We start from the raw sequence: 22533 nt of genomic DNA on the forward strand, positions 1-22533 counted from the left end.
GATGATGTCATGGAATATATATCTGTAGAGATTAGTATGGAGAAACAGAGTAACATCATAATCAGCTGCGTATATCGAGCCCCTGTATCTGACATGGAAACCTTCACAAGTGCTATTGAAAACATGGTTGCCAATATTTCCAAGAAGGTCATACTTCTTTGTGGCGATTTTAACATAGATTTGTTGAACCAAAACAATCACAACAAAACAGAAGATTTCACGCACACAATGTACAGTCTAAGCTTATATCCATTAACCAACAAACCTAGCAGAATAACAACAAACAGCGCAACCTTGATAGATAATATTTTCACAAACTGCCTAGAAAACAGAATAAAAAGTGGATACTAATGACAGACATCAGTGACCACCTCCCAGTATTTGCTAACTATGAATGCGTTTGCAGAGAAATAAAAGAGAAAAAGCAAATAGTTTACCAAAGAAAACTAACACAGGAATCAATACATGCATTTAAATCAGAACTACAAGCACAAGGTGTGTGTGTGAGCGTGTGATTGTTTGGCCTGCAACAGACTGCGACCTATTCGGGGTGAAACCTGCCTTCACCCTGTCAGTAGCTAGTTTGGCTTGAAGCAGGTTTGAAGATGGATGGATGGATGGATGGATGGATGGATGGATGGATGGATGGATGGATGGATGGATGGATGGATGGATGGATGGATGGATGGATGGATGGATGGATGGATGGATGGATGGATGGATGGATGGATGGATGGATGGATGGATGTTTCCTGCTTTTTGCGTAGGGCTTTGAGACCTAAACTTGCATTTTCCTAAGAAATTTGAATTGAATGGCATCATGTACAGACCAATTGTAAATGGTAATGTATAACTTGCTAAACAGCCTTTCCAACGAAAAACTGCTTTATCAAAACTTTAACTGCTAGTTTAACTGTTTAACTAGTTTAATGTTTAACTGCTAGTTAAACATTAAACATCAAGATGAACAATGTGCCTCTTTCTTTATAAGGCTTCATGAGGAATTTTGACATCAGAGGCACATGCATTCTTCTGCACCTAATCCTGCACAAGAAGGTAATGTAAGACTTTCAAAGTACTAGACCATGGATTTTTAAATGTTTTGGAAGGAGAGCCAGTTAAAACGAGGTTAATATATATATGAGGGAAGGCTTTCCAACCAGAATAATTAACTGGCATCATTCAGCAGAGAAGAAAATTTTGTTAAGAAATAAAATAATACAATTTTAATTCTTAAAATATAATGGCCAACAGTCAGTTTTGCCAAATTTACAGCTTTACAATTGAAATGAGCTTCCTCCGTAGTGTGGCTGCACTCTCCCTTTAGAGCGGTGTTTCCCAACCCTGCACCTCGGATAACACTGTCCTGCATTTTCTCAATTCTACCCTGCTCAAACACACCTGCCTTTGATGACTGTCGTTTTTAGGTGTCTGCAGAGCCGGATGATGAGCTGAATTAGATGTGCAAAAGCACCGCAACATGGATAACATGCAGGACAGTGTTCCCCAAGGCCCCAGGTTGGGGCCCTCTTAGAAATAGGGTGAGAAGCTTGGTTACCCGGACAGGACTCAGATTAGAGCCACTGCTCCTCCATATCGAGAGGAGCCAGTTGATGTGGGTAGCCCATTTGCTCTGCATGCCTCCTGGACGCTTCCTGGAGGTGGTGTTCCATGCATGTTCAAGGACTCACTGGAGTATGGAGAGAAATTAGACTCAGTCGGATTTGTGCGTGCGTAATTCTTGATTTGTGCGTAAATTAGGATTTGTATATGCATATTCTTGCTTTGTGAGTGCGTAAATTAGGATTTGTGCATAAATTTGGATTTGTGCGTGATTTGTTACTCACATAATACATTTTGTGTATAAGTTAAAAAAATATAAAATGAAAAAAATACAAAATGCAATTTACGTATGCACAAATTAAGATTACAACAGCTTGAAACTACTTACACACACACATCTTAAAAAAACACGCACGAATCCCTTGTTACGCACACACGAAGCAAAAGTTACGCACGGATCTACCGTGAGACTGTTTTCACGTCTCACAAATTCGTGCGCAAGTGCTGCGTTTAAATACCAGTGGAATGCTCGGTCATTAGAAGCAAGTGGAATTAAAGCTGACGAACCAACCAATCACTGTGGGGTATATGACTCTTAGGGGCGTGACATTGACCAGGTTTAAAGCAGGGCAACATTTAAGGCAGGAAACCTGACAGCCCCCTCCCCGGACCACATTAAGGAGTTCCTTACTTTCCTTTCTAGAACGTATTTATTTGCTCGTAATTTTCTACATACATGCAGTCCGTGCTGATCTTTTCTCCGGGCCACACAGACCCCGAGGAGGGTTAAGGTTATGGTGACGGTTAGGCGCCACTGGCGGCGGCTGATCAACCCCGACCAAACGGTTCTCGGGCGCGGCTGTCACTGCAACCCACCACTCCCCCAGGAGATGGGCCAGCTTAGCAGCATAAATGTCCCACACCTACATGCGTGACAGCTAACGGGGCTTTAACATTAAACATGTGCGAGCGACGACATGTAGTCTTAGACACACTAAAAATACGTGGGGAAAAAGCAACGATAGATGTGTTTGAGATGAACCAGCGTCTCGCCTGGGGGGGCGAAATTGCAGCAAGACTGAAGGAGAACAGGAAGTTGGAGTTGTCCTTAGCATTCAATTTAGCCATACTGAAGGTCTCAGCTGTTTGGGAGGAAGTGCTGCCAAATGTCCAGCAGTAAGAAGAAGAAAAGAGCAGCTGTGTTCAGAAGAACCCATTGATGGAGGTTACAGAACTGTAGAATCTGAGTCTTCTTTTGTGTTTAATAGTTATAATTCAACAGTGTTAACTGAACTGTGTTAATAGGGGCGTTTAAATTAGAAAACAGCAGATATAGAAGACTGATTAAACAGAAATGTATTACTGATTTATTTACTTATTGATTTTTTTATTTACTATTTTTATTTGAATGAGAGTTTTATAAGTACATTTTGTACAGAAAACAGGTAATAATAGAGTACATATAATAGTGTAGTACTGTATATGTTCCATACAACATTTATTGGCTCTTAAACACTCACAAGTTGCGTGTGTTTACGCACTGAAGTTGCGGGCCTCCCTCAGCTAGACCCTGCCTTCTGTGGCCCCCAGGTAAATTGAGTTTGAGACCCCTGATCTAAATGGTCACTGGCAAATTTTAGACAGGTCATTGACCAGCTTCTCCTGTGTTTTTCGAGGCTGACTCCTCACCTTTCTGAGGATCATTGAGACACCACAACGTAAGATCTTGCATGGAGCCTCAGTTCAAGGGAGTTTGGCAATGATCTTTGGCTTCTTCCATTTTCTAATAATTGCTCCAACAGTGGATGTTGCTTTCACCAAGCTGCTTGGCAATTGCCCCGTTGTCCTTTTCAGCCTTGTGGAGGTCTACAATTTTGTCTCTGGAGTAGAAGTAGGATTGGGCCTAAAAAATCCAGCCCGACCCGACCCAGGCCCGCGGGCATTAAAACCGATCCCAGCCCGAACCCGACCAATTAACTCGATTTGCAGGCCCAGACCAGTTGGCTATCCCATAGTATTTTCGGCAGAAAAAAAACGCAAGATTTCTTAAGGTTAAAATAATCTACATATATTTATGATCATGATAAATGCATTTGCACAACAAAATAACGCTGGAACACAGAATAAGAGGCCAGACAAAGAGAGTGAAAGAGAGATCTTGATGCGCACTCGCTTAATGCGGAGAAATACTGCAGCCGCGGTGCGTGTTTGCCTTTTCAGTTCCCCTGTCTTAAGTTTATCCTTGACTTCTTGCTACTCCATATCGGGGATACCTAAACAAAATAGATGCGGATTTGTGGAGGGAAAATTACATTCACGACACGTGCGCAGAGCTGCGGGTGGCCAGCGCCCCCCTCTTTCTGCCAATTGCTGGGCCACAGTGTATGTCAATCAACGGTGGGCTGGTGACTGGTGGGGGGGCGCGGGTCCTACCTGTGGGTGTGTGTGCGTTCGGTGAACGTTCTCCCTCTGAGTAAGAAGAAGCTGGCTGTGCCTTTCGGTTCGTGCGGTAACCGTTCTGACATACAGGATTAATAAAGAGCTGTTTGAAAACCGCCCGCCTAAGGAGCTTCTTTGCAGCCATTACAATGTATTTATTAAAAAAGTCAGCGAGAGAGAAGCTCGATCCGACCCGGATTTGGGGCTGGTCGGGTTCTGACTCGGGCTCGGGCTTAAGATCTTACCTCTACTCTGGAGTCTTTAGACAGCTCTTTGGTCTTGGCCATGTTGGTAGTTGGAGTTTATTTATTTTATGGGATGACTTTACGCGCTAACAATTTCAAACAGTTGGAGTGGAAGTGGACTACTTACAGGTAGGCAGACTTACAGGTATTTGAGGTTCAGAATTCTGATAGACGGGTTTTCCAATATTTATTTGTAGTAGTATACAAATAAATCATTTAAAATCCTGCAATGTTTTTTCCAGATTTTTTTTAAATGATGTCTCTAACAGTGGGCATGCACCTACGATGACAATATCAGGTCCCTCGATGATTTTTAAGTGGGGGAACTTGCAAAATCACAGGGTGTTTTAATACTTATTTGATTCATTGTATAGCAGCCATTAAAACTAAATATAATGAATAGTAAATCATGATTTCATCAGTGAATTGTTGATCTTGATTTGTGAATAGAATTGGATTCCAAGAAAGTAACAATACACAGCGATACTATTTATCTTAATAAAATTTTTAAACCAAAGGAATGATTACATGTTCTAACTAATTTGGGTACTAAACTTTTTGTAACATACACAGGTTCCAGTGCAGTGTTACACACAGCGACTGTAAAGGAGATTGATGGATTGGCCCTGGGCCAACCACTGAACCCAGAGATTTGCTGTCTGCAGTCTGTTCTGGATTGTCTGAGCACAGACCATTGGATTTTTGTCCTTGAATGAAGATCTAAAGAAGAAAACCTGCAGTATCAAAGTGCTGACAAGGTAAGAAATCATATAGCACCTCCAAAAAATAATGTGTCCTTTGGGTCAAAAGAGTCGATATAAAATGAAACAAGTAAAATTTGCAACAAATACATAAAACTATACATATAATTTATTAATGTCCACCTAAATAATCCCCCCTTAAACTTCCATCCATTTTCTCAACCCATTGTATCCCTTTCGAGGCTGCGGGGTTTCTGGAGCCAATCTCGACTACTGTTGGGCAAAAACGAGTACACGCTACACAGTCTGTCGCAGGACTCATGGAGCTGGAGTGGTGCCGATCACTATGGCGGCTCCCGGGAGGTCAGCTCCCAGCCTGACAGAGACCCACTGCAGGATGGGGACCCAGCATTCTCAGGCCTCCAAAACTTTGATATTTTTCTCAATTTCATCAAGGCAATAATAAAAACGGTCCCCTAATGTTTTTTTGTTTATAACAAACATCACACACCTAGGTACGTGACAACTAATGGGACTTTATTGATTGTATAAAACCAGTTGGATTTTATGTAAAACTTTTTTTTAATGAGCTTTAGGAGCCATTATTTCTTATTTCAATCCAGTTTAATCAAGAAGACCTCCTGAAAGACAAATACAGTTAAATACAACCAACATTAAGGAGAACTGAAAATGATCCATGGTAATGGGATTAAATCAATCTCTGACTTGTACACAAACAATGTCTTTTCCTCATTTGAACAATTGTCAAAGAAATATGCCCTCCCGAATCAACATCTCTTCCGTTTCTTCCAGATCAGTGACTATGTTAAAAAACTGTTTCCTCATTTTCCAAATCGCCCACCAGAAACTCTTCTGGATGTTCTTCTCTCCAAAGACCCTTTTGTTAATGGATGCATTTCAAGCCTTTACAAGTCAATTTGGACAGCATCCTCAAAGCTGTCCAATACTGTCAAAACTGCGTGGGAGGACAGTCTGAACCTTAACATGACGGAACAACAAGGGAGGTCGGCATTGTCTCTTGTCCATTTGTCCTCTATTTGCGCCCGCCATAGATTGATTCAATGCAAGATTGTTTACAGGGTCCATAATACCAATGCCAGACTGGCCAAAATCTACCCTTCTATTAGTGATGCCTGCAGCAGATGCCATCTCTCTCCTGCCAATCATGCCCATATGTTTTGGTCATGCCCAGTGCTCGCAGCACTTTGGACAGATGTATTTGATACATTATCGAGGGCTTACAGATACACCGTCACACCAAATCCCATGTCGGCAATATTTGGTCTCCCCCCAACCTCAGACACGCTGAGTGCACTGAAGCGGGCCATTGCATTTACCACCCCATTAGCATGCAGGCTGGTCCTGCTGAACTGGAAGCTCCCCCGTCCCCCTTCGCATGTCCGCTGGGTCCGCAAGGTGCTTTACAATCTCAAACTTGAGAGGCGTAGGTACTCACTTCAAGGCTCACTCAGGGTGTTTCATGAGACCTGGAGCCCTTTCCTACAATATATGGACTCCTTGACATTTCCTCACAATCTGGATGCTGACCGAGCCCCAGTGCAACAAAAAGCCACTGCTGTTACCCTGGTTCTCTCACTTATTACTACTTATTTAATTACCCTTCTTTATTATTTTTTTTAATTTATTTATTTTTCTCTCTTCTTTTTAACATATTTCTAATTTTTAAAAGCCCAAGTGGTTTGTGTTTTTTATTTATTTATTTTTATTTATTTATTTATTTATTTATTTATCTATCTATTTTATTTTTGTGTCTGTCTGGCCTCTTGGGGTTGTTGAAGGGGTGGGTGGGTGGGTGGGACGGGTTGACATTCGAGTGTTTATTTTTACACATTGCCTTTTTTTTTACATTCCATTACACACATGTCTGTTTAATACAAAAAATGTTCAATAAATAGTTATAAAAATAAAATAAAAGAAATGACCCATGGTCACTCTAAAATTGTTTTTTTTATATATATATACAGAAGAAAAGTATTAATTGATTTTGCATTACCATCAACTTTATTATATCTATATTTTTTTTTCAGGAAAGCTCAAATTTCACTAAAAGCCAAAACCTTACAACTAAAGAACTCAGTAAAATGGGAAATGTACCATCAGAATGTCACATGGGAGACAGCCTGAGATGCCGCATTTGTAACAAAGTTCTCCCTCCATGCACATCCTTTGATCATTTATACAAAGGTACGTTTCGTGGACAGTACGTCTATATTTTCAATGGAGGAGAATACTACAGACCAGTTGGCTATGATAATATGTACAAGTGCAACTACTGCTTTAACAAGGAAATCAATGACCAAGAAAACCTAAGGAGAGAAGAGGAGAGAAGAAGAGAGGAAGAGCAGCGGAGAAGAGAAGAGGAGAGAAAAAGAGAGGAAGAGCGAAAGAAAAGAGAAGAGGAGCTAAATCAAAGACTGGAAGAATCACAGCACCAAGCTAAGGAACAGTATGAACAACATCTGAGAACCAACTTATCAGAACAAGAATCCAAAAGAAAAGTTCTGAAAGGACATTTGGATGAATTTGAGTCAGACGGTGACAGTGATGACCTTTTAGAGATTCTCTCACTGAAATGTGGATTTGAGGTTGCAGATCTCAGTCTGGATGAACTTTCCTCTGATCAGCTGGGAAAGGTGGTGTCAGCTTTGGACAAACTCCTCTTTGAGGAATGGGTTCATGCTCTTCCATCCCTCACCACACTGAAGCACACCCAAGTCTACATCACAGAACTATGTGTGCTGTCTGTGGAAAAACTAGAGGAAGAGTCCTCACAAAGGCTTTGTGACCACATGCAGTTCCTCATAGGATCTATCAGCCAATCAGCAGGCAGTGCAGCTGACAGTTTCCTGTTGACCCAAGCTCTGTATCTTACCATGATGCACTTCTACAGTGACAGCAACAGCTCGGACACAGATGCAGTCCTCATAGCCAAACAATGGGCGGAAGATGAGCTCTCGACTGATCTTCTTTTCCCTGCAGAATTCCTGAGCATCCTCTTATCATCAATGCAGAATTCTGTTGAAAGAGAGTCTGTGTTCATTTTAAAGATGGAAATCAAATGCCTGAAGCTGCTGTTGTCCACGCTCACTGATCTACACACCAAGGAAACACACTCAGAGTCCACTGAAATGATCTTAAGACTTGTGCAAGAAAACCAGTGGACTCCAATGGAAGCACTAAATCTGCTTAAAGGACTGTCAAAGAAATGTGCAGAAAAAGCTTCAATAACTAAATTACTGATACTGGTCAAAGTGTATGATGTATCCCCAGACTGGAGAGATGACTATGGACGGACCTTCACTGAAGCTATTGACTTTGCTGCAAACATCTCTGAAGATTTCCCCAAAATTCTCAGAAAAAGTGATGAAAGAAATCTCCTTAAAGCCCTTGCAGAGTTAAAATCGTCTCAAAATCTAGATGATTCCTTGACTGAAATGATAAAAAACATCCCAAGTGGTGTCTTAGTCTACTCTGAACAGCCACAAAAACAGCCAACATGCATGAGAGATTCAATAAAAAGTGGATCTTTGAGCACAGATGACCTACAGAGCTGTCTGTCTCTGCTGTGCAAAGCAGTTTTTGACTCAAAAGGCTGGTGGCCTTCAGTGAAGCACATGTTACAATGGTGTGCCATGCTGCTGAAGGAGAACACCCAAGTACCACAACTGGTTGGTACTGAAGAAGACCCATGCGTGTTAGCTATGTATGCAGCTATACAAGTCTGCAAAGGAAACAAACTGGACATTGTTCTGAACTCTGATATTGAATCAGATCAGCAGATGAAAGAGTGGTCTGGCTTTTATAACTCCCTTGGAATCTCCTTTAACACAAACAAGACAACAGGAACTTCATTTAAGGATGTTTACGAAGCTGACATTGTGTACGGCACATTGAGTGACTTTGTGTCCGACTACATTCAGCATGCAAAAGAGGTTATGGAAAACCGGGTTCCTCCACTTCCTCGTGGATTTTTTATTGAAGAACAAAGTCTTGATTCTTTGGAGAATCTTGAATTTTTAAAGCTAAAAGGCAACAGTCCACTGGAGTTTGCTGCTCAAACTCTGCAAAACATCATGCAAAGATGTAAAAGTCTTGAAATGGAACCAAAAAGATGGTTTGTGAAAGCTTTGTTTCAAAACCTTCACAATAACATGAACAAAGGTTTGAACACCAAAAGTCCAATCATCATCGACATCTTGAAAAAGCTTTCAGGACAGACGCTGCAGTTTAACGAGATCTTTATCCTGACAATTCTGGAGAATCTGGTTCGAGTCGTTTGTAGCGAAGCAGAAGCTGAGAAAGAAACGGCAGCACAAGCTGGCAGATGGTGTTTGGAGGCTCTGCTTAGCTGTGCAGGGCAATCCCAAGATTTAAATGAAGAAACCAAACAGATTTTGGAAATGGTTTTAAATTTCAGCAGACATGCTTGGTCACCAGTTGAATTATTAAACCTGCTTGGAGCATTAACTCAGCACCATTCCACTGAGGGCTGCACTTCCATCATGAAGATTTTACACCTGTTGGAAACATACCAGGTTTCTTCCACATGGACAGATGACAGCAATCAAACTCTTCTTGACCTTTTAGGTTCTTATAAAACTGAGAACCTTATCCAGCACTTGGACAAGAGCCTGAGAGATGAAAAAGGCAAAACCATTGACATGCTTTTTGAGGAACTGCGTCAGATGAAAGATATTGATGAGCAAACACTGACCAAGTCTTACAGTATTGTAACTCATGTCACAAACTTGATACAAAGTGGTGAAATTAAAAATTACAAAGATATAACGCAGGCAAAAACTCTGAGTCAGAATATGGACAAAGAGAACCTTCAAGAGATCCTTGCATTCTTATGCAATGCTGTTCATCAGCAAGTAGCTGATGAAAAGTGGTGGCCCAGAGCCACTCAGATGATTAGCTGGTGCCTCTTGGCCTTGTCTGACACTGGGAAGCTCCTGGAAATGGGCACTGGGGAGGGAAAGTCTTGTGTCATTGCAATGTTTGCAGTGCTTCGTGTGTTGAGGGGAGAAAAAGTGGATGTAGTCTCCAGCTCGTCAGTGTTGTGTCAAAGAGACGCAGAAGAATGGGGTAAATTCTTTGAGCACTTTGGCATTACAGTTGACACAAACACAAACAAGACTGAGGACAGTGAAAGAAAAGAATGCTACCAGAAAGATGTGATCTATGGAACTATCGAAACCTTTGCTGCAGATCATCTTCGTCAGATATTTGAGATGAAGGATGTGAGGCCTGATCGTAAATATCAGTGCATCATCATTGATGAAGTGGACTCTCTGCTGCTTGACCAAGGGGTGCAGCTGACCTACTTGTCCAGTCCCATGGTTTGCATGCAGCACCTCAACACTGTTCTTGCCATGATCTGGGCTCATGTCCGTCAGTATGGCTATGTCTCTTCACCATATCAGTCATTTGTGCGAGGCCCTCCAGCTTCATTTTTCAAGGCCATTTATGACTCAATCGACACAAAAGAAACTGAAATAACAGACCCAATTGATATTTTACGTATTGCTGAAGAAACCAACACTGTACCCATGGGGTTTGCTGAAGAAATCTACAATAGTAAACCAGATGAACTTCGTGACAAACTGAAAACTGTGAGTAAAGATACAGCAGTTAACTTCTTTAAAGAACTGGAAAACTATGTTCCCTATGGCTTTACTGTCTATACTTTGAATGAGAAAGGATTGCTTTCTCTTGAGAAACTCAGCCCTTATGATAAAAACTCAATTCCAGAACTAACATTTCTGGTCATGGAGGAAGGGTTTTGTTGTTCTCTTTACGACTCTGATGAAATTCTAGTTCAGCCAATAGCTGATACGATCTCCGAGAAAATTCAGTACACCCCATGCACAAACAACAAAGATGAAATCCGCATTCCTGGATTCTTGAAGAACTTGATTGGTGAAAAAATGTCCGTGTGGACTCAGAATGCATTTCTGGCTTTGCAACTAAGAGAGGGACGAGATTACGTTGTAGAAAACAATCATGTTTGTCCAGTGGATTTCAGATCCACAGGGATCGTGGAACTAAATAAGAAATGGGGAGATGGTCTCCAGCAGTTTGTTGAGATCAAACACCAAATCAAACTCAGCACAATTTCAACTGTGACAAACTACATTTCCAACGTTGCATTCTTTGAAAAGTACCAGGGGAAAATCTATGGAACGACAGGAACTCTTGGCAGTGAAAAAGACATTCTGTTTCTGAAGAACCTTTACCCAAACCTGACTGCCTGCAAAATGCCAGCATTCAACAGAAAGAAGTTATTTGAAGTCGAAGGAAAAGTGACAACCTCATCTGAAGAGTGGAAATCGGAAATAAAGCATGTGGTGATGGCTCAGGTCTCCAAAAATTCCTACAGGGATGGAAGAGCGGCTCTGATAATCTGTGAAACAATCAACAAAGCCAAAGAGATCTATGACGATCTAAAAAGCTGTGTCTCAGGTGATATCATTCTCTACTGCCGAAGCGACAATGACAGCTTGAGCAAAATAGAAAAAACACTTCTTCCTGGAGATGTTATAGTTGCCACCAACCTTGCCGGACGAGGAACAGACATAAAGGTTTCCAAAGACGTGAACAATAACGGGGGGTTATTTGTGATCCTCTCGTTCCTTTCAGACAACACAAGAGTGGAACTTCAGGCCTTTGGTCGAACGGCTCGCAAAGGCAAACCTGGATCTGCCCAGATCTTCATGTCCACTGAACACCTTCAGCGAGGTTTCAAGACAGGGACCTCTCTAGAGGAAGCGAAGAGTACAAGAGACACACTTGCAGAAGAAAGAATACGTTGCATGATGGATGATGTCCATGAAATGAAATTAAGGGAAGAACTTTTCTCAGACTACTGCAAAACTCTTCAAGAAGTTCACAAGATTTCAGATGAAGATGAAAAACGAGTTATGATAGATATCATGAATGAGTTCTGGGGCATTTGGCTGCAAATTAAATCAGAAGACATTGACCAGTTGAAAATGGAGGAACTGAAACAAAGTCTGAAGGCTGATTTGGCAGAGGCAAGAGATCAGTCTCAAAAGCAGGAATCCCCATGTTCAAGCATTTATCACTTTATAAAGTTTGGAAATGTTGCACTTGATGATAAGAAATGGGACCTTGGAGCCAGTCTCTTTCAGAAAGCCATGGACCAGGATAAAAGCTGGGCAGCAATTGCTTCTTACAATCATGCTTACTGTACTATTATGCAGAGGAAGAATAACTATCTAAAAAATGCCAGAGAAGATCTGAAGAAAGCAGAGGAGTCCTTACAGTGCCTTAGTGAGGAGTCTATGATCTGTTTGCAGTTTGTGAAGATGGGTTCTGTTGAATCAACCAAGAATGAACAAACAAGTCTGGAAAAACAATTGACAACTAGATGCAACATGTATGAAACATGGGGTAAAAACATATCTGAGGCCATTAAGAAGTTAGATGAGATCATAGAGAAGGATAAAAATGCTGTGGCCAAGAAATCTCCAGTTTTCTCATTGATTTCAAGTGCTGATGAAGAACTCCAAGTTGAAGCTTACAGCCTCTACAAAGGTGGTCTGCAGTATGCATTTGCTGTTGAACAAGAGCCCTCCATTTGGGAAGCTATTTTGGTGTTTTTTCTTGGAGTCTTACAGATTGTTGCTGGAGTTCTGCTTGCTGTCTTCACTTGTGGAGCACTAGCTCAAGTTGGCTTTGGACTCATTTCTGAAGGAGTGTCAGACTGCATCTATGGCATCGAGGCCCTAGTGACAGGAGAGTTCAGCTGGAAAGACTGGGCTATACAGAAAGCCATTTCCGTCGGTGTGTCACTCATTACATTCGGAGTTGGAAAGTTGGTTTCTAAAGGCTTAAAAGCTTGCAAAATGGCATTGAAACACTTGGGCAAAAAACTGAAGGCACTTCCAAAGCTAATCTCCAAACATGCTAAAGACAGTATGAGTGCTGTCACAAAGACAAACCTAAAAAATGCAGTAAAAGAGGCCAGTAAAAAAATAGGGAAAGAAATATTTTTCCAAGGGCTTGGAAAGGCAGAGGAAGAAATAATGAAACAGATATTAAAAAGTATAAAAAATGATCTGACCAAGACAATCACAAATGGCGTTGAATCCAACTTAGAGAAAGACCCACTGAGTTCTTTAGTAGATTCTACCATTGTCCTACACCTGGTAGATAAGGAACAACTTAAAGAGCTCCTCAATGATGAAAAGAGAAAAGCTAATCTCCTTGAAGTTTTCAAAAAGTTAAGCAAAACTGCACTGCAGCCATTCTATGCAGACCTTAGTTGGCAGAACAAGCTCAACTCATCCATTATCAAAGTGATAGACAGAGCTAAAGAAGAGGCCAAAGGAAAAGTCAAAGTATTTTTTCAAGTCATTCAAGCTGCACATCTTTCGATACTAGCAGCTGATGCTGTTGCGGCAGTATCAACTATCTCCACAAAATTCTTCTCAAATCTTCAAAAGGAGCTAGAATCATTCAAACAAAATACAAATATTACAGAAAAAGTGAAAGAAAATGAGCTTTCAGCTTCAGACTCAGAGATTTTGAAATCACTCAAGCAAGATATAGCCAATGCTATTTCTGAATTACTGGCTGATGCTATGGTGGAGGTTTTTAACCAGAAGTTCTCCGGTCACATCATTTCTCAAGTACAAGATAAGGTGAATGGGGCCCTTGGAGAATACATTAAAAAAGGCTTCAAGAGAGCAGAAGACAAGCTTAAAGCTGCACGCAGTTCAACTGCAGACATGACTGTTAATCCAGATTCTCAACTCTCAAGGTCTTATGCAGAGAAGATCAAAAGCCCTGGCAGTGGGGGGACCATCCTTGATGTGAGAGTTCTGTCAGAGGCTACAGGAACTAAAGTTGTCATCCTAACTGAGAATAAACATGGAAGTCTTACTAAAATGCAGGAAGTAAACCCACGCAGCAAAACCTCTGATCAGACAGTAACACTGATCTACAGACCAAAGAGTGACAAACATCCTGATGGTCATTTTGACACTTACATTGATAACAAGATAGTGATCACCAACAGCAATGGAAAGAGCAGCCTGTTTTTGGCTTTGGCAAGAGCCAGAAAACCAACAGCCAATGAAGTAGAGATCTCACAAGAAGCTGATTACTTACGATCTGCGGAGGCCAAGACTTTACTTCAACGTCCCAGTCAGTGGGGATCTTTCATCAAGCACAAGCAGTGGGTTGAAAGACTCAGAGATAGTGACTGGTACATCCCAGAGGGAAGTAGACCAAAACAGATCATGAATAAAATCCAGACAAGTCTTAATACACAAGTTGGAGAAATAAATTACTACATAAAATGGCAAAAACACTACCCTCAAAATCCAAAAATGACACAAATCTTTAACACAGATCACCAACCTCCACCCAATAGTATCCTGGAAGCTAGTCAAGTTAACCAGAACAGCAGACTGGCCAAGGCCATGCTTGAGGTAGGACCAAAACCCTCAACCTTTGACAGTGTGGATGTAAATGCTGATGTGGAGAAACATCATGGCCTACAACTTCAGAACACTGGTGCACTTCAAGGAAAAAATCAGAACTTTCCAGCAGGAACATCTGAAAAATTCACAACATTACTCACCACTGCCATCAGCAGGGATGATGTTGAGAGCACCTTCAAACTGATGGTCATTGGTGCAGCAGTGGACTATGGTCATGTCAGCGGTGGCAGCAACTTCAAGAGTTCTCAGAACCTGAAGAAGAGTAAAACCAGGCTCTCTAGCTTTGAAAAGAGAGTTCAAGAAAACAGCAGAGATATGGTGGAGAAGTGGTTTGGCCTGCTTCAAGGTAAAGATGTCATGACCCAAGAACAACTTAACACCATCACTGCTTGGATCAAAGATGAGGGATACAAGAACAAGAATGATCCTCAGAGGAGCCAGTTGTTCAGTTCTCTACAGTAAAAGGTAAGATTGTATTTTATCTTCAAGTCTACAAAAACAAACATTTTTGTGAGTTATATTGAATGAAAGGAAAAGTTTTAGGTAAATAAAAAAGTCATTCCATGATACAGTGGTTTTGTGTTTACTTTACAGTGAGAACATCAGTGTCCCCAATAAAAGAGAAGAATGAGAGCAGAGATTTTCTGTCTTCATCAAAGAACATCCATCAATTTGCATTTTAAACCTTTATTTCCTTTTGAGAAAATACAAAAGTAATATAAAAACAACTGTAAACGATGACTTTAAGCATTTGTTGACAAGGAGAACAATGTTAATTGTAAAATTATTCTTTCTAAATGTATGTTGATAAATGTATTTCCTTGTCATTTATTGCATAAGAAAATAACTATTCACATTATATATTGATCATTTGATATGAAACATTGTTTTCTTTTTTCTTTTTATTCAACAATTTTCTTTTAACACTGATTTGTGTTATTTCTTTAGAGTGCAATCATGTCAGAAAATGAACAACGAGGTTTTCACCTTTGTAATTACTATTTGGCGACACCAACAATTAACTCACAGACTTCAGTGAAATAGTCATGTTCAAACTGTATTAACCTCTTATTTTTATTGTACTAACATTATTTTTGCTCCTGTTGAACAATACCAATCAAATGTTACAACAATGATTTTAAAATCGAATGAATGTAAACTGTCGGCAATTTACTATAAAAGGGGACAAAAACACATAAAATTTAAAGAAAAGCACAATGTGTTGTCTTTTTTCCCCACATCGTTTATCTGTGGCTCAATGCAAAAAGACTTAATATTGTTAGGCTTTTGCAGTTGTGGAATTAAAAAAAGAAATAAATATATTAAGAGTATATCACCAGTTAAAATCCATTTCAGTGTCAACAACCAGTTTCCAGAGGAGATCCTGAGCAGATAGATTATTTTGCCGCTGAGGCGGAAGCACCTCACTGCCCAGTCCCGAGCTGTGGTCACCGTGGACAAGCGGCTTGTGGATGGCCAGCTCTATTAGGACCTCAAGGTTACACGATGGCTGTGCTGAAGACCCTCATTTGCAGAGATGAGAACATCTGTGCTACGATAATGACACCTGCTGAACTTTATTCAAACGAAATTTTGCCTTGTCAACAATCCAAAGCTTGATCTTGGAAATGCAGTTTTTTTTCTCTCTCTCATGTTTTAGTAGTTGTCTTTTGTTTTTTCTTGTTTGTCTTTTCTTCTTTCTAGTCCCACTCCAGAGATCCCACAAAACTAGGCCTGGGCGAAAAATCAATTGAAGGAATTAATTTGAATTTTTTTGTAATGGCCGGTTTCAAAAATAACTTAAATCGAGTTTTTGTGTAATGGCACATTTTTGGCTCCCCAGAGCTTTCGTAGTTAGTTTCACACGGCGGTATACCAAGCGACAAACAACAACATTATAGCACACACGAAACAGCAAGCGACAGCATGGCTACCGGTTAGGGTGGAAGTTTGTTCCCAAGAAAAGAAAAAAGTCCTCTGTTGTTTGGAACTGGTCTGGGTTTATTGCCAGACGTGGAGGAAGAGACCCCCCCCCCACCCCCACCCCCACCCCCACGCTGCAACATTTGCCTAAAGCCCATCGCAGTCAGAGGCTCTGACTCGCTCTCGTGTGGCACACGCTCAGTACTTCTACACACACAGCGCCCCGACACACACACACACTCATTCTACAAGGCCTATATAGTTAGTTCATTAGTTAGATAGTTAGTTGTTACTGATATTTGTTAATAAAGAATACTGCGTTGTGATTATTACTTGTACCGATATTCATTTGCGACATGGCCGCCGGAGGATTTTGTGTTCGGAAGCGGTGTTTGGGGGGGGGGGGGGGGGGGGGGTTGCCTGCGACTCCTGCTGTTTCATCATCTTCTCCGTGGAGAAGAAGACGGGGTTTCTTAATTTAATTAAAACCTTAGACCCCAGAGAAAATGGTGCTACTCTCAAGGTGAATGTTTGTCTCCTGTTAGTCTAGACTACAAAGTGTGACTTAAAACACAGCTGGGACTTTAAGTAAGGCTCCGTTCACACTGCAGGGCTTAATGCTCAATTCCGATTTTTTGAAAAAAATCAAACTTTTTTGCAGGGCCGTTCACATTTCTAATTAAATCTGAACTTTTGTGATCTACAGTGTGACCGTGAAATGACCCAGAAGTGACCCGCATGCGCAGAAGAGTACTCAACGGTGAACGACGTCACTCCTTGATTGCAGAAATAGCTAACCTTAGCAATGAATGTCAACAACAGTGTTGTCAACAGCGGAGCTCTTTTTGCATCATTACATTTATTTTCATAAAGGAGCAGCACAATTACAATCCCACTGTTGTGGAATGGGGATGTGTGTGTGTTGGGGCCGTGCGCCTGTGTGTAAGAGAGAGAAGAGAGAGCGTGCAGTGAGGTAGGGAATGAGGGGGGCAGTGGGGGGGGGGGGTGTTGTGTGTTATCAGAATCTGAATCAGAATCTGCTTATTGTCCTTTGCACAGCTTTTACACTGACATACAGAAATCACTTTCCAGTACAACCTGAAAAAGATCAGACATACAACAAATACACATATACAGTTCAGAGTTGACTGAGGCTGCAGCAATAGATGCGCTGCAATCTTGCCATCAATTTTGCCAAAAGTTATTTTTCCCTACTAAATGATCCCCACACAACCGCCACTAAAGTGCTCAGTTTGTTACTTCATTTTAGTATTTTCCTATTGAACTCTGTGTATTCATGATCCTTTTGAGTTCATGTTTCACTTCGAAGCCCATCGAGACGACTGTTGTTGTGATTTTGGGCTATACAAATAAAATAGAATTGAATTGAATTGGTTCAAAGCACTAGACTCATCCATATCAAGCTTCTTATGGAAAAATAAACCTGTAAGAAGTAGTCTAAAAACTTCAAAATCTGCAAAAAGCTGCAGAGGCTTAGAATTACCTCACTTCCACAAATACTTTATAGCCAATTGATTACAGTACATCTTTAAATGGTTAATATATATTTTTGATTAGACTGAAATGTTCTGGGAAACTTGATTTTAGGTTATTGTTCTTAATTGATTTTTTATCTTTTCACCCCTTTATCTTTTTATCTATTTATTGTACTTTTATTTGTTTTAGGAATAATTGTGTTTTTTAAGTATGGGCAGATGGCCACTTGAAATTTCCTTCGGAATCAATTAGGTCAATCTATCTATCTATCTATCTATCTATCTATCTATCTATCTATCTATCTATCTATCTATCTATCTATCTATCTATCTATCTATCTATCTATCTATCTATCTATCTATCTATCTATCTATAAAACAATCCAAACACCAACTCATGGTTAGACGTAGAACAGGTGTTATGTGGAAAGATCAACCTGTCAGATCTACTGTTTATCAGCCAAACAATAAAAAAACAGGACTGCTTCCAAAGTAGCAATATTAACAAAACTTTAACAGCCTGGTGGGAATATCAAGTATCAAACTTATTAACAAAAGAATTTTACACTTCCAAGCTTGGACAGCAGGGGGCGTAACACTACAAAAGCACTTAATTGATAGAAGATTCCTAACACCCCAGCAACTACAAGAAAAACATGGAATAAAAATAAATAAATAAAGTTGACTCTATCCCACAATGGGGAAATTTGTTCTCCGCATTTGACCCATCCCCTGGGGGAGCGGGGAGCTGCAGACGAGCCGCGCTCGGGCACCGTGGTTCAAATAAATAACTTTTTGGAATACCAGGCCCCCGGCTCTTATCTGATTGCTCAGCTGTTGGACAGTACAAGATAAAAAAAGACAAAAATAAAAAAAAAACTTAAAAGAGTATATTACCAATTTGGAACATGTCGAGTCGACCTCTGATCAGAAGATTGCAGGTTCGGTTCCCACTGTGTCTGGCCATGTGTCGAGGTGTCCTTGGGCAAGCAGGGCAGCCACCATCAGTGTGTGTACAGTTTTATAACATCAAAAAATGTTAACATATATGACCTTATAATTAATTCAAATTGCATTTACTAACCTCAGACTGCGCCTCACTGCCTGTTCTACTGATTGGTTCACAAAAAACATCTTTTAATGAGCATATGGAACATTGACATGGATATTTATTCTCTCATATGAAATAGCTGTTGTACGAGTAGATTTTATTGTATCAATCTAACAAATGACAGGTAAACAACTACAACTCTGTAAAACAATGTATATATTAATATATATGTAATAAAAAAAGAAAAGAAACATGTTTAAAATTAAAAAGAAGAAAAAAAAATTATTTTAGGGAAGTCTGGGCATCTCTGCTTAGACTGTTGCCCCCGCGACCCGGTCCCGGATAAGTGGAGGAAGATGGATGGATGGATGGATGTAATAAAAACAGAAACATTTACTAGTGATTTCAGATACTAAAGTATGTTAGACTTATCTACAGTTCAGCACAAACAGAAACTGTACCTAAGGTAGGTAGACAACCATTTAATGACATAATTATCTAGCAATGCATTAATCCTAAGCGTTTAGCAACATATTTTTTTAGCAACATTTGCAATACCTAAAATTATTTTTTAGTGCTAGCCTTTAGCTAACAAACTGATAGGATGCAAATTCAAACAGTATTTAAAATAAAACCATACTGACCTTTTTGCTGCCTCTTCTTTTCCTCCAAAGGTTAAAAGATGTTTGCTATACACTGAATGGAGGATTTCTTTTATGTATTTAAAACATTTATGTGCACTCATCGTTAGATGAGTGTCGTTCTCAATGTGCAGTAAAAGACAAGTTCAGGAAAGAAGAAAAAAATACTGTATTATTTCTCCTATTTTTTGTACTTGTGTACATGTAAGTGCTCAAAAGCTAACCAAACTGTGTTAAACCTTAAAATTTTTTAGATATTTTTAGTTTTTTAAATTACATCATAACCTTCCAATGTGTAAGAAAATAGATGACTTAAAAAATGTTGATACACTTTAGAGTCGTTGCTTTTTATGATAATGTTCTCTTTCCAACATCTTCCACTCAGGTTCTTATAAAAAGCAAAAATGTTTCTTGTTTTTGTTTGTTGGAGTTCTAATTCAGTCTTGTACATGAAAATTAAAATGTATACATGTATGATCAAACTTTTGGACTCAAATTGCTTTAAACAATGAACACTTTACAAAACAGGTTTTATTTGAATTCCTTTAACCAGTGGAGGAAATTCAACCTATACCGGAAGTGAAAATATATGCTAGCTAGCAGAGCCAGGAAAATGGGCGGGATAAATTAAATGATTAAAAACCGCAGTTCACGCACTATGAATTAATATTTATTATGATCTATTTGTCTTTACTGATTATTGACTAAACAAATTCATCTGATACCACGACGTTTATTTAAAAAAAACGAGATTACAAGTTTCTACATCCGGTTTGCGGTTTGGTGTTCTTTTCCGCATCTCAAGTTTCATTTTTGACATTTTATAGATGATTAAATCATACAAGTCCATGTTTTTCACTTTTGCGCTCGTTTGTCTTCGAAATTACCAGCAGCTAAGGACACGGGGCGGCGCGGAGGTACACTGGTGTGATGCGGTCCCTAATAAAATAGTCCTCAAGTGTCTAAATCGAGTATTGCAGGTGTGTCTGCTTCACTGTGATGCTGGTGAATGTTTGCAAGAAGAAAAGACAGAACACAGACAAAAGATGGTAAAATGTTAATTGCCTGTCGGATTAAAAAAATATTGCCAAAATACCACAAAAGTAAACTAAAAGAATGATATCCAATTATTATGGTTAATCATTTTTTCCTAACCTATGTTGATACATGACAGTGGAGTACTTGATAAACATCTAGATGTTGTCTAGAACAAATGGGTAAATAGATCACATGTTCCCAAAAATGTCAAGAGAAAAGACAAAGTCTGCATCTTCATGGTTTGTAGAAAATTTCATTTTTTTTTCCTGCAGATTCTACTGAACATCAGGACGCTTCCATCCTGACAGGTGAGTTTCTGCTGCAGGACAGATCCATGCTGGTTTTTAACTGTGATGCCAACATGCAGTTTTCTTTGAAGAGACTCGAACCGAAACTGAAAACTGCTGTTCTGTCCTCTGATGATTGTTTAATAATTTATTTATTCGTTTATTTTTTATTTTTGATGAAATAAATAAAAATAATCAACTGACCTTCATTTCATATTTTTATTTAGTTTATCTTCAGTAGATAAAACATGAATCAAGTTCTAATAGAAGTTCTACTGTGACATAATATTGTTGCTTTTTCTGCTGCAGGACACACGTCCAAAGTGTGGGACTAAGCTGTTCCATCCCTGCTTTCCTCCCCCGGCAGCACCATTGGTGTGATTATTATTGGATGCTGTGTGCACAAACACACTTGCTGAATAAAATATATAAAAAACATGTGAGACGAAATACAAAAAACACTGCGGGATAAACTAGAGAGTTGTGTGAGGACATGTCCACGTCTCTGTGAGACACAGACTCAAAACTCTCAAGGACAAATAAGGAAAAACGGTCAAGGCAGGAGTGGATAACCAACGGAGATCCAATACTAGAAATCCTCTCAATAAAACTATTTTAAAAGATGTTGCACACCAATAATTTCAGTGAAGGTTCACTGTCTAAAGGCTCCAGGCTGGACATGAACTGTGGTCATCCAGCGTTCAGCTCTCTGACATCATTGATTAAGTAGACGTCAGTCTCTCCTCTGTTCTTCTGTCTGCATCCACATTCACCTTTGATAGAACATCCAGTCTCCATAAAACAGGTGAATCCTGCAGGTTCAAGACGTCTGCTGATGTTCGTCAGGGTATTTGTGTGTTTTTGAAGACCACAAAGAACATGAAAGTGTCTGAAAGCTCGACAAACTGAGAAAATCAATTCCAACACGATAACTTTGATTCTGCAAACAATCAACACTGCTAACTTAGAAAACTACACAAATAAGGAAAATACTGCACACAATAAGTTCTCTAAATGCTGAAAATACTTCAAAAACTCTAATAACTGCAAATACTGCAAACAAAAAATCCCTATAAAAGCAGAAAGCTGTGCAAACAGAAAAGTTCTGCTGTAGCAACACGCATGGCCTGGAGTGGATTCTGTTTCCATGCAGGTTTGGAGTTCTCTGAGGCAGTCATCTGTCTTCCAGCTATTCAGTACCTATCAGTACACAAAGTAGTATTTACCCTTTACTGTCAACACCTGAGCCTGTTGGAGCCTGTCAGAAAAAGCACCAAAGGTTTTCTGCTAAATGTAAACGATCAAACATCCGTGACATGAAGAATACATGAAAAACTACTCAGAGTTTTATCCAAAGCTTCAGATATTTAACACTTTAAACAGATCTGTCAGACGTTTTATTGCATAAATGACAGAAAATAAAAGAATAAAGCAGTTCAGTTTGATTCTACACGTCCCCACATATTTAACGTTGACCTTTGCATGTCTGTTTTTAGTGAACACGGGTGTCTGTCTCTGCATGAAAGCTCCGCCTCCCCCTTGGACTCTGCTGTATCATGAACTTTTCCTCATCACTGCCTCTTTTCAAAGGCATTGAAGTGAAGAAGAGCAGAACTTCATATCAAGTGTCAGCA

The 22533-nt window shown here is 39.8% G+C and overlaps 1 protein-coding gene across 1 annotated transcript; it reads left to right on the forward strand.

The window, feature by feature from the left end:
• Positions 1 to 982: 982 nt before the first annotated feature.
• LOC111949050 lies at positions 983 to 15681 on the forward strand. The gene is made up of 4 exons (XM_023965127.1): positions 983 to 1056; positions 4821 to 5005; positions 7018 to 14928; positions 15058 to 15681. Exon 3 carries the CDS (start codon positions 7072 to 7074, stop codon positions 14923 to 14925), a length of 7854 nt encoding a protein of 2617 aa, XP_023820895.1. The 5' UTR covers positions 983 to 1056; positions 4821 to 5005; positions 7018 to 7071; the 3' UTR covers positions 14926 to 14928; positions 15058 to 15681.
• The last annotated feature ends 6852 nt before the right edge of the window (positions 15682 to 22533 follow it).

This window comes from Oryzias latipes, chromosome 17 (genome assembly GCF_002234675.1).
Source record: "Oryzias latipes chromosome 17, ASM223467v1".
Taxonomy (NCBI): Eukaryota; Metazoa; Chordata; class Actinopteri; order Beloniformes; family Adrianichthyidae; genus Oryzias; species Oryzias latipes.